Source organism: Formica exsecta, unplaced genomic scaffold, assembly GCF_003651465.1.
Source record: "Formica exsecta isolate Colony F162 unplaced genomic scaffold, ASM365146v1 scaffold1, whole genome shotgun sequence".
In the NCBI taxonomy this organism is placed as follows: Eukaryota; Metazoa; Arthropoda; class Insecta; order Hymenoptera; family Formicidae; genus Formica; species Formica exsecta.
Window position 1 is genome coordinate 94,252 of NW_021848337.1, and position 13,876 is coordinate 108,127.

General features: G+C 39.1%; 1 protein-coding gene across 3 annotated transcripts in view; it reads right to left on the reverse strand.

The window, feature by feature from the left end:
- LOC115246078 (teneurin-a) overlaps positions 1–13,876 on the reverse strand; it is a 486,292-nt gene that overhangs the window by 18,870 nt on the left and 453,546 nt on the right. For all 3 annotated transcript variants that reach the window (XM_029824669.1, XM_029824678.1, XM_029824687.1), the window contains 7 exons: positions 12,805–13,463; positions 12,502–12,715; positions 10,562–10,826; positions 9,319–9,449; positions 8,979–9,125; positions 7,737–7,944; positions 3,420–3,446 (listed from right to left, as the gene is read on the reverse strand). In XM_029824669.1, coding sequence (XP_029680529.1) covers positions 3,420–3,446; positions 7,737–7,944; positions 8,979–9,125; positions 9,319–9,449; positions 10,562–10,826; positions 12,502–12,715; positions 12,805–13,463 — 1,651 coding nt within the window. The remainder of the gene's footprint in view (positions 1–3,419; positions 3,447–7,736; positions 7,945–8,978; positions 9,126–9,318; positions 9,450–10,561; positions 10,827–12,501; positions 12,716–12,804; positions 13,464–13,876) is intronic.

The window sequence follows — 13,876 nt, forward strand, 5'->3', positions numbered from 1 at the left end:
TAGGGAAATTATCTCGTAAGAATAAAAGGCATGCAGTCTTGTTATATAGATACGTAATATAGGCGTGAGATTATAATATAATAATAGATGTATTATGAATTTTAAAGGCGGGTTGGAGGGTGAAGGTGTGGGGGGTGTAGAGGATAGAAGGTTGGATTCTCGGCGAGAGAAAGTTGGAATATTTGAAGCTGAATATTTTAAGCGATTCGTGTAGTGCTGAATATAATGAGATCGATGTATAGGTACGTAGATAATATATATAATGTATATAGAGATATATGCGACACACGCGCCGCGGTCGCATATGTGTATGCAGTTTGTTACATCGCTTGTTGGACCGGCCGGATGACGAATGTAACGCGGCATATGCGACACGGACAATGGTCTCGAGCTATGTAACAAACTATATACGCATTTATGCATTTGATATGTATATATACACGTATATATATTATATTATATTATATATAATATTATATAGTATATATATATCAGTCTCTCTAAGGGATTGCGTATAGGGGCATATTTGTTCTTGGAGGATCGCGCGTATCCCCAACGCTGCGAGTAACATCGATGATAGCATCATCATCAATCGAACACGGACGACCATTTTCAGTTGTCGCGATTATCGTGCTCGCAGATTTTACAATGGCATCATAGATCGAAACCGGGATAATTTTGTCGCAGTCGATTCTAGTGATTAGCTAAAAATGCCGGACAAGATTACACTCCTGTTAATTTCGTACAGATAAACTGAAATTGTTAAAAGTGATGTTAATGTCTCATTTAAAATGATGCGAACCTTCTTTATCCTTCTTCATGATTAAAAATTAGTAAAAATTCTATATAATATAATAAAATTTGTAAATGGTCTCAATAGAAGCGCTTATTTGAGTTATCGAGCGGACTAGTGATAAAAGTCAATAATGATCAGACATATGTTTCAATAATACATGATTATGTTAATTCGATATAAAAATATATGTTTTCAATTTTATAAAAATGAAGAGTAATTGGATTTTATACACAAAGTATTTTAAATTCAAAAATGCAAAAAAATTATATATTATTTTTCTCAAAACGACTCAATGCTTTAATGCGGTTATCTTAGAGATGAAAAAATATATTTTTTTGCCAATTACCGCGTTTCTATCGTGACAAAAATAATCGTAAATATCATTTCCGCAAATAATCGAAATGCGAAATTGTCATTATTTCACCGGTTTCGATCGTTAAATGTATTTCGATCGTTTCGAGTGACTTGGAGATCAAATTATGCCAGGCTGACGGACGCTGATCCTCCAAGTGCGGGCACAGCAAGGTGGCAGGCACAGTCGTCACTACTGTACGTCCAAACCCATAGTGAATGGTAAACAGAAAAAGAAAAACGGATGATCCTCAAATGCATTGAAATTTCTAAAGGCAATCGTAGTCAACCTATATGCAGATAACAATAAACGAAAGAAGAGAACGTACAACGCGCGTACCTAACGCTATAAAAATTATTAGTCTATATGCTCTGTGTTATTTTTTTTTCTTTTTTTGCGAACGGCGATATCACTCTTTTTTATCTTTTCGCGAGTTTTTTTCTCGACTTATCTGTATTTTCTTATTCTCTCTCCACCTCCTTTTCATCGTTCTCACGCGAACGAGAACGTCGAGAACCGATCTCAGAGAAATACCAAGACGTACGAGAGATCGCGAATCAGTCGAAATAATCTCAGCAGATTAGGAAATATTCTTTGTTTTTAGTATTCCGCGCCAGAAAGAAAGTGGTATCGTTAATAGTAAGTAGAGGGAATATCGGGATAGACGGACGAGGTAGAGCGGAGATTGTTGGATTTGGGTCTCGATTCTTTCGGTGGGTTTCGATTTCCTTGGATATTGGATAAAGACAGACACAGGGTGTTTGGTGTCGGGCCATTGGCACATTTTAGACAGGTGATAATAGACGCAGACAAGGGACAAGGAGGGACGGTCCTTTAGGGTTCATTATTTTGAACTGTACGGTGCCGATTAGCAATACTTGCCGATCCGTCGATAGATAGAACAGAAAGTGACATGTACACCTGTTGAGCTATTATCTCGAATTCGTATATCGTATATATACATATGACAGAAAAAAAGAATAATAATAAAAAAAGAACGCCATAATAGTCGTTCACGCAAGAGGCGCGCAATAAGGTCAGCGTTCGTGTAAAATGCTAGGACGTTCACTATAAGACAAGTTCGACAGGATGTTACATAAAGTGCAAGCCTGGCAAACACAAACAACACAAGACCAGGTTTTGGTAAGTACACGACTCGTAACATACTATTATGTATATTAGTCATGGCTAACGCATCTAAGGGACAAGAAGACAAGACATAACAAAAAAGGGAGACAACAATCTGACGACATATCACAGATAACACAGAGACAATTCGTACGGTTGACTTTAATGTATACGTGAAGAGCTGTTGCCCATGGACAGATGCTCGGATGATGCGTACAAGCGTATATTTGTGAGATGAAAGATGAAGATAGATAACGAGATTCTGTCATAATAGAAAGATAACGGACATATAAAATCTTTAGGATCGTAGTTATCTCTGAAATGTTCGTTTCTTATACAATTTAACTTTATTCTTGATTTATTTCCGACGTATGTTATATAAACGAAAAAGTGTGTTCTACACAAAAAGGATTTTAAAAAAGTAGGTTACAGAATATTTGTTATAAATTCGATATCGATGCCAAGAGAGAGAGGATTGTTTCTCATTCGTATATTTTTTCGAAGTCCATAGTGTTTTTATTTGTGCACGAACATATATTCTACTATTTTTATAAAAATATGGACGGAAACCCAACGAGAGATGCGCGCGCGCGGTGCTATCTCGAGCGGGATGAATCGCCGCAAAAACCGTTGACGGCTCATCTCCTGTACGTATCAACGCGAGCGTGGTCATGGGGCGCGAAAGTGAATAAAGATAGATAGATCAGACAGGTAGATAGAGGCTAAAATAGAGAGAAAGAGAAAGAGAGAGAGAGAGAGAGAGAGAGATAGAGAGATAGAGCGGACGAAGTAGAGTGGTGGGGTGATGTCGGATGAAAGAGATGAGAGACAAATATAAGCAAAGTGTAATCAAACACTGGCGAAATGAAAATAGTCGTATAAATGATAACAGGCTGTTATATGGACGGCGTAGAGACAGGGAAGACAAGAAAGAAGAGATAGAGAGAACGGAACGTTAAGAAAGTAATGAGACAGTAGACAGGCTAGAGGTTTGATATATAAATACATATGTGTTACATATTAATGGGTCATACGAAAGACATGTAAGATGAATGTACGAGCGAAACGAGCAATAGATGATACTTTGTTTTTTTTTTTCTTTTGGATAATGAACGATTAGCGAGAGCTTGAGCTGCAACTTACCGCGGTGTAAAGGAACTCCAGAACGTACTACGTGTGGGAAAAACCAACGAGAAGAAAGGGCGTTACCACGGTCACAGAACCCGCGTGAGCGGGCAAAAAACGGATGCGCGTGCACAGCATTGCGCGAGCAATCGTCTTTCGAGCAATTGCCCTCGAACAGGCTATTCTTTTACTTTTGCGAACGCGATCGCGTTAACTATTTTCCCGTGATCAGGGATCAGACGGCGCGTCCGGTTTTTTCCGTCTCCGGCTCCGTTCCGGTACCGGCTGGACCGACACGGAGACTTCGCGAGTGCTCCTCGCAATGTTCCGCACGCCATTACAGAAACAATAGACGTAGACACACACTAATCAAGCGTACCCATCACACACGCGATCCTTCCAGTCACGCAACATGAACGCAGTCACTCTCGGACTCATTCAACATAGAGTGGTATACAATGTGACAGACACAAGTTGGAAACTACGCAACGCACACACATATGTATATAATGATATGTAGGACCCGGAAACATACGAATACCCGGCGGAATAACCGGTTGTATATTAATACGCGGCGTCATTTCGGCCAGGATGGCGCCCCCTCCTCCTCATGACGTCGTCCTTAGCGCGGATACCCCGATGCAGCGACCGAGGGAAACTCTTATCAGTTCGGTCTAATCAAGGTCAAAGGGATCGCCCGGACTGACAACGAGAGGAGATTCCATCGGCGTCGATCTAGGGTCCAGGCCTACGGGACGGGCCTCGAATATTGATTACGTTGTCCGAGCAAACTTAATGCCAGTCTGAATACTAGATTCACAGTAGAGCCCTTGTATCTGTGAGCATCTTTCATATCTAGAGCGAAATACGTTTTAAAAATTATGTTAAGGTAAATAACTTTCGAAGAAGATATGATCTGTATATATATTCTAATAATGAAATAATAATATTGAAATGCCCGTGAAACTTTGAAGCTTTGAAGATGAAAAAATAATGTGTGTATGTGTGAAATTAGAAACGGCAATATTAAATCTAGTAATAGAATATTTCCAATATTATTTAAATTTTAGTAAAACTATCTGAATTTTAATAAATCTATCAAATAATTCTTCCCAAAAGAAATTAACAATTGCATTTGTTAAAATTCTTTTAAATAAATAAATCTTTTTAAAAGATAACTGTATTCAAGAATTGGCTACAATACTCGGAATAGTAATCAATATTCCAGCATTACGAGACGAACAGACAATGAATGAAAATAATATTTCAAATGTTCGATTTTTGGAACTCTTCAACGATAACATGGACCTTATTATATGCACTGTATACAAAGTTTCGTGGAGCAAAAAGAAGAAGACGGTACGAGAAATTTCAAACTTGTGTCTACCATATCTAGAAATACTTTTACGAGTGGGCGAGTCACGGCGCTTGTGCTCTTTGACATCGATAGCTCTCTGCACAGACTTTCACAGATAATTGCAAATTCTCGTTAAGGGAGTTTTGATCTCTGCCTGTCTGACTCAACCATTCGTATGTTTTATCTATGAACTCCTTTGTTGTAATCGCTTAACGAATGGCCAGATTATTGGTGTCGAAAAGCAATTTTGAAAATGTATCTCTGTCCTTTCTTATATATGAGTTAGTTATATTGCGCGCAGGCCGAGTACTGTTATACTTTATAACGAGAACGAACAGTGCCTAGAGTACATTAACGCGTGAAAAATGAATTAACTAATAAGATAATACAAAGCAAGTCTCTCTAGCATATTCTCGTTATGCAGACTTTCGTCGTTCAGTCCGTAGGCAAAACGGAGCCTTTTTTCGGTCTTCGGCTGTAGGGTGATTTGTAATCTGGTGGTGGTAAAGGGCTACACACAGAGGATAAACACTAGACAAAATACACGATTCCTCCGAAATGCCTCCGCGACATCTTCCAGTTGAGCCGCATATATATCGATAATTATTTCTCCAATGCCGAGCAAAGGAACACTTAAAAAAATTTATCCGATCAAAAAATGATTAATTTATGTGAAAATAAATTCTTTATAAATTATATTTAATTTGTATCTTCTTATATATAAGTAAGAAAGTATAAAATTCTCTTAATCTTTTCTATATATCTTTCAACTGACTTGATGTATTGATTTATAAAATATAAAGTTATATGTATATTCGTTAAAAAAGAATTATATCAATTATTTAGAAATGTATTTCATGCACACAAATCCTAATTATTTAATAATAATTTTTTGTAATTATCAATAAATAATATTTTTTTGTACATTAATGTATAAAGATAAAGACAAATGCTATCGATTGCACACATAGTGCATAGTATAGTTACTTAGTTATTTGTTTATCAATGTAATCAATGTAACTTGTTACTAATTATTCTCGATTGCGTATTAGAATAAGAGATTAGCTAGCAAAAAACCTTGGATTGGCAATGGTTTCGAAGTAATTATCGATACAATTGGCATTCGGAGGGGGGAAAGGGGTGAAACACTAGGAAAATGATGGTTAGGGGATTACAGGGTGTCACCCACCGGGGGCTCTCTTGATATTTCAGCTGTCACGGATGTGGATTCATGACGATTCGATCAAATTTTTGTAGCGTTCAATGGCCGGTCACGATGGGGGAACATCAATTTAATAAATAATTAATCGCAGCATATATATACCCATCCATTTGGAAAATATTCGCGACGTGTAGCGTTCGTGAACCAATAGTTTCGACGTGTGATGTGTTTAATCAACGAAATATTATTTATTGTGTTCATAAAATAACGATATCAATGAAATTACGGTGGTTACTAAATTTATGAACTACTTTCGCATCTGATGTTCGCACAACCATTTTTTTTTATTTATATTCATTCTCACTCCGTTTTAAAACAAAACATTAATATGCAAATTCTTTCATATTATTTGATTTGCTATTTTGCGCGGCTCTTTTATATAATATTCGCAGTATTTAAATATATATTTCGCAAACGTGAGATTTATGTGTTACCTCTCTACAATAAATTATGATAAAATTGAAAACACATCATATCCGCGTATTCAAAGCTGAAAATATATTTTAATTAACTTTGTTCCGTTCACGCGAAATTATTGGTGCGCATTTATTGTGTACACATATTCAAGAGGATCATGTAAGAGAAAAGTATAATAAATATGAGAAAATATGTGCCCCCCATCGTAAACTGTTACCACAGATTGAAACGCGCAAGTTACATAATTGTATTCATAACTCGATATCGCGTGCAGCGTGATGCGATATATTGTATTTTCGCGCATTAAATTCGTCAGTCCTGTAAATTGCAATTTGGACATTAATAACGCTTTTTAGAACGTTCACTATACATTGCGAAGGCAAATTCACGGCGTGCCGTATCAAAAGGAACGAAAGTGTTCTATTTATATTCATTCTCACTCCGTTTTAAAACAAAACATTAATATGCAAATTCTTTCATATTATTTGATTTGCTATTTTGCGCGGCTCTTTTATATAATATTCGCAGTATTTAAATATATATTTCGCAAACGTGAGATTTATGTGTTACCTCTCTACAATAAATTATGATAAAATTGAAAACACATCATATCCGCGTATTCAAAGCTGAAAATATATTTTAATTAACTTTGTTCCGTTCACGCGAAATTATTGGTGCGCATTTATTGTGTACACATATTCAAGAGGATCATGTAAGAGAAAAGTATAATAAATATGAGAAAATATGTGCCCCCCATCGTAAACTGTTACCACAGATTGAAACGCGCAAGTTACATAATTGTATTCATAACTCGATATCGCGTGCAGCGTGATGCGATATATTGTATTTTCGCGCATTAAATTCGTCAGTCCTGTAAATTGCAATTTGGACATTAATAACGCTTTTTAGAACGTTCACTATACATTGCGAAGGCAAATTCACGGCGTGCCGTATCAAAAGGAACGAAAGTGTTCAACCAAACACGATGATACGCGTGTTTCTGACTAACGATAAAAACGAGAAAAGTAATGCGCGGTCGTATGAAAATCGTAAAAAGGCCAAACTATGACACGCAGCTATGCTATTTTATCTTCATTAAATGTTATATGTATAACGTTTACGATCGACCGAGTCGTTGCCGCGTTTACATTTCTCCAAAATGTTAATGAGAAGAACACTTCGCAATTGTTCGAATGCGAAAAGTCTGCCGGGAATGTTTGAAAGAATGGCGAGTTCTCGGTCGCTCGAACGTTATTCTCACTTATATTATGAAAGTAAGAGACTAAAGCGAATTCTAATTCGAGTTTTAGTTTGTCTGAGTGGAAATGATCGATCTTACCTTTCCGTGTACTCGTCCATGTGGGCGTAGCTCTGCACGCTGTTCTCTTCGACGAGGAATTTGACTCGTTGATAGAAGGACGCCGTGACACTGGGCGGTTGTTTTCGAAGAAGAACGTCCACAGGATTATTACTAGCAAGGCACATGATATGTTCTGAACAAGCGTCGTGCGAGCAGCACTCGCTGTCAGAGCAGTCCATCATGCCATCTGAGAAAGGCGATCTGTTACATATCCACTTGGGCACATCTCGTTTTTGATATGGATTCTATTCTTTAAATTAATTCTATTTCCTGCATTTTTATTTCTAGAGAACTCAAAAATTAGAAGAATATAAAATAATTAAAAAAAAGTAAGACATTTATAAGAATAATAGTAATTTGTGGCAATTTGCTCACACTTATGTTTATACTATATCTCTCTGTTATATTAGCCTCTTGTGCTAATATTTTACCGTAACAATATATTATTTCAGTAAATTTTCTTTCAAACTTTATAAGAAAAATATTCATTAAACATGGATAAATAATGGTATACCGTTAATCACCGACAACTTGAAAAACAATTGACATTGCTTTACGGACTTACCTTCGTCATTATCAACGTAATCATTACATTCCAATTCGAGTCGTATGCTGCAATCTCTACCGGCCCATCCGGTTGAACATTCGCAGCTATATTCGCCGTCCTGTAAAGTGCATAGTCCGTGGCGGCTGCATCCATTTTCGCATCCAGCTATTTAAAAATGAAAAGAGTTTTCGTTTTCTCCAATAATTACACTTGCAATAATTAGAATTAACTAAGTTAATTCATATCGCACCACAAAAATACTTTCGTATCAGAGAATTTATTATCGATTGCAAAATGAATGCTCGAGCAAAGTAAAACACTGTTATTTATTCAAGTCTCGTTTTTGATATGGATTCTATTCTTTAAATAATTTCTATTTCCTGCATTTTTATTTCTAGAGGACTCAAAAATTAGAAGAATATAAAATAATTAAAAAAAGTAAGACATTTATAAGAATAATAGTAATTTGTGGCAATTTGCTCACACTTATGTTTATACTATATCTCTCTGTTATATTAGCCTCTTGTGCTAATATTTTACCGTAACAATATATTATTTCAGTAAATTTTCTTTCAAACTTTATAAGAAAAATATTCATTAAACATGGATAAATAATGGTATACCGTTAATCACCGACAACTTGAAAAACAATTGACATTGCTTTACGGACTTACCTTCGTCATTATCAACGTAATCATTACATTCCAATTCGAGTCGTATGCTGCAATCTCTACCGGCCCATCCGGTTGAACATTCGCAGCTATATTCGCCGTCCTGTAAAGTGCATAGTCCGTGGCGGCTGCATCCATTTTCGCATCCAGCTATTTAAAAATGAAAAGAGTTTTCGTTTTCTCCAATAATTACACTTGCAATAATTAGAATTAACTAAGTTAATTCATATCGCACCACAAAAATACTTTCGTATCAGAGAATTTATTATCGATTGCAAAATGAATGCTCGAGCAAAGTAAAACACTGTTATTTATTCAAGACATAATTTGCTATTTTACATACGTAATGTGCAATGTCTTCCGTTCCATCCTTGACTGCATACGCAGGTTCCATTTTTGCACTGGCCATGTTCGGCGCAACGTGCATCGCACGGTTTTTGATCGCATTTCGTTCCGGTCCAATCGTCGTGGCATCTGCAAGTATAAGTATGCCTTACGTCTTACAGATTGCACATTATGGATGTCGATTGTACTTTCATTTTTATTTAACAACTGGAACGACAAGAACTACCCGCGTAAAGAAACGATTTGGTTTTATTACGTTAATCGCGCCGGTTATTCTGAAAAGTTACGCAAATGTTCCTAACAGGATTTGTTATGTTAAATGGAAGTATCGTTGAACGTAAAATCATTTCTCGCCGTTTATAGTGGCTGCAATAAAAAATGCGAGTTTGAACCGAGTTCCGAAGTTGTTCTGCCGTCGTGCGGAACTTTTTGCACTTAGAGCCTCTTTTACGCCAACTCTTGGGGATGGGACAGAAGGGATGGACGAGAGGCGTCAGCTTTAGAATATGAGAAAGGAGAGATCCTCTCCCGCGTCCTTGATTCTGACAAAGGAAAGTAGGAAGGGACGGTCCTTCGAGTTGTGATAAGTTGGCGCCTCGTAAGACAGAGCCTTTTTCTCGCAATTTTTCACCTTTTTAGCCTCAACTTTTGTGCCCGCGATCACGACGAGCAATTTACTCATTTTTAGGCCATTCTTCGCCCACATCTATTCCACGATATTTCAACGTCCCGACAAAACGTTACTCTTTCTCTCTTTCTCGACTCGTGTGAGTGAATTACTATTAAATGCTCACGACATGTTTCTCTCGTGCATTCGTCGTTGAAAACTTTACGACGTTTCGCAGTCTTCGACGCGACATTACACGATAATCTATTTCAGTCGTAAAAGTTGCAAAAAGCTCGCACATCGTACTCTATGAAGCATGGAGCGCGCGTAAATGGCCGCCACGTCCGCACAATTCCGCAAATCCCCCGCATTAAACAATGATCTCGCGCAAGGTGCGGGCGTCACATGGGAGAGAACGAATCGAGGTCGCGTGGAGAATTCCTTTAATCTGAGAAAAACGACCGGTCGTCGTGACACGCGTCACTTTTCTCGTTCAATCCCGGCGAGCGGCTGCTAGCTGTTTGCGCACGGCTAACCCAGTTCCGGAATCCCGGTCGCAACGCCCACAGAGGGCCCATAAAGGACGCCGATATATAAAGGACGACGTATGTGAACGGGTCGTGTGTATACTGACTTGCAGCGACCCTGCTCGCAGGATCCGTGAGGTCCGCAGTCCAGACCGCAACTCGGTTGTGAGCAATCGACCCCGGTCCAATGCTCCTCGCAAACACAGGCTGCAGATTCGAGGTCGTACGTGCCGTGATCAGAACAGCCGGGCAGACACTGGTATACCTGCTGATCGACCTGATTGCACCGCTCGCCCTGCCAACCGGCCTTGCAGTAACACTTGCCGGAGACACAAGCGCCGTGGCCGCTGCAGTTCGGATCGGAACAGTCGGCTGGAATTTAAAAGAGAGCGGATCAAGCGCGCGATGAGATCGAGTTTTTCAACGGTTCGGTGCGATTCAGAATCTCCACGTAAAAGTATAAAGTTCTCGTTCGAGAGCGTGCGACCCCCCTCTCCGGCACATCCCTTCAGTTATCAGCCCTTCCCCGTTCTCTGCCTGCTCGTCACGCTCGGGCGCCGCTGATTGCGTCCATGGCGTGGACGAATGGACCAACTTTTTAAATTATGGCATCGGAACAATTGCATTATTCCCGCGGATCCCACCTGCCCCGGGGAAATTATGAAACTTAATTCCAGAGCGTCCTCGGCGCGGCGGCCTTGCGTCCGTGCCGCGTTATATGTATATACGCGGGATGCAAGAGATGAGAGAAATTCCTGGTGGATTCTTCTTGCATTATGTATGCACGACGTTAATCGAATGGGATCATAGATTTGTTCGCTTTCATTAGAACCTGGCAGGTACGTTCACCGTTATACGGAACGCAGGAAATTGGGCGTTGAAGTATGATACCATTAAGCGTATTTAATGATATACCTACAGAATGTTTCTCTGAAATAAGCTCTGTTTAGTAAAAATGTTGGAGCATCAATTCTCAGTCACGAGCGATAAATGAAGAAGCGGTTTTAAAAAGATTTCAAAAATTGAAAATAAAATATCATAATCGTTATACTCGTATAAATATAATATACTATAAAGAGCTCTTTGATTTTAAAAAGAAATAGATTCATCTTTTTTTATGAATAAATTCAACAAATTTTACAAGCTTCGCCTATTAGTTTTCATTTACTATCGCGCTGCGACTGATGCAAATCCGTTTCGTTCTTCAAATTTATTGTTCCTACAATTGGAGTTGACATATTCCACTGACGTGAAATTAATACCGTTTTCGTCTACGTTTAGGAAAAAGCGACGAGTGAGCGGATCTCTAACGAGGACCGTGAGAATGTCAGAGATGAAGCGTCTCGTACCCGGCGAATAATCTCGTCATTTATATCGTATGTCATTCAGTCTCGAAAGTTCCGAGAGTGCGAAATTATAAAGTATCGAACGCAGCTGCGTATCTCACACAGCGTGCGCGCGCACGCATGTTTGTCATGTATTATTCAAATTTTCACAAAACAATATGAAACTAATTGTCGCGTTGAATTGGCACGGCTTGACCCATATGTAAATTTGGAGAACTCCGCGTGCATTAATTATAGGTTGTACACAGACCGGACTATGTTCTCTACCGGCAGGGACTCTGCATTACTGATATCTTGAATCTCCCTGGATAGAGAACCAGGTCATACGCTTGAATTATGGGAAAATTAATGGTGTTGTGACAAACATGAAGAAATAACGCTCCGGGACGGAAATAGATGTTCGAGGTAAATGTTCCCGCCGGCAACTTCCGCTAAGCCGTTTTTAGAGCTGAAATACGCGCACATTTGCACTGCAACGTCATCGCTCGCAAATTGCGCTCGAATAATATTTTCAAATGAATCTCGATGAAATAAAATCTGCCGCTCTCGATATCTTTTCAATCTTTCCTTTTTTTCCATCGTGTAAGAAAATTCAAAAGTAAAGCAAGCAATTTTTCTTGAAATTTCCGAACACATGTTGAAATTTTCATTAGATGCGTTTATTATATCGAGCATCTTTATTATGTGTATTGCTAACTTACGTTCGTCGCAAAAGGCGCTCTTCCAGCCAGGATTACAGACGCAGGATCCTCTAACGCATTGACCATGCTGATTACAATCAGGAACTTGACAGTCACCTAATGGTATGTCGCATTCGGCGCCTTTCCAACCCTCCTCGCAGTGACACATGCCACCGCCGTATTGTCCATGGGAGGAACACAAAACCGGACACACGCTTTTGCTGCAATCAGCACCCTGGAACAATCGCAAGATTTCGCGTTCTATAATTCCAGTGATACATATGATTAGATCATACATTTATAAGTTATTTCGTGAGGACACACCTGATATCCGTCTATACAGTCGCACTTGCCAAGGTAACACGATCCACGTCCAGAGCAATCATTAGGACAGGTAGTGGAGACTCCCTCCGCTTCCGTTACGACTAAAGTGACCTTGTAAGGCTGCAGTTCGTCGTTGTAGACAGACAGGAACCAGTCACCGGTGTCGAAATACTGCAGCAGACTGACGTTGACCATTAGCGGCTCCACGATAGTTCTCTTGATGAGCACATGTTGATAGGACGTGGCTGGTTGCGCCGCATGCTCCGCGTGTATATCTTGCGAGCTACTGGACTGCATAAAACTGACGGCCTCGGCAGTCACGTCCCTCTTTAGTCTGTGAACCACCCTGCCACCCTTCACGAACTCCACAAAGTCGTATTGCGTGACGCTGGGCGCGACGTTCCGCCTGCCGTACACGGCGAAATTCGCACCCCATGGCAAAGTCAAATTCAGCCTGATGAACGCCGGCTGCTTGTTGCGGAACTCGGTGTTCCAGAAGTGGTACGGTTGAATGATGGCGGAATGGGCGACGTTATAGGCCTGAAGCTCCAACACGGCCGGCCATTGTTGCGCAGATTGTTGGATCTGCGGATCGCTCTGCTGATCGCCGGCGCTATCTGCAGCGCTGGAATGTTCCGCTGTGCTCGTCGGTAGAGATTCTGCGAGAAAGAAATGCGGAGGATGTGATGACACGTTAAATAATATAGTGATATAAGTCATCGAAAATCATGAAAAAAAATTTATGAAACTCTAATAAGTCTAATTTAATATTTTATTGCTTTATCATAATAGTATTTTGATACTCTTTTATGTAAAAAAAGTTTGTATTTCTCTGACTTACACCACCATATGACGATCTGCGTATCATGCATTTCTATACAGAGATTTATTCAACGAATAAGCAACTAAAAAAAGCAAATTATAATTTTATTTCTTAATGCGTGCAGTATTAGCCTCTTAGAAAAATATTTTTTTTATTGAAAGAATCTAATTAAACACTTAAATCTAGAGAAGTGTTCATGTTATTTTTTTATGTGGTGTGTCGATTTGTTCCAAATCTATCTTCATATCA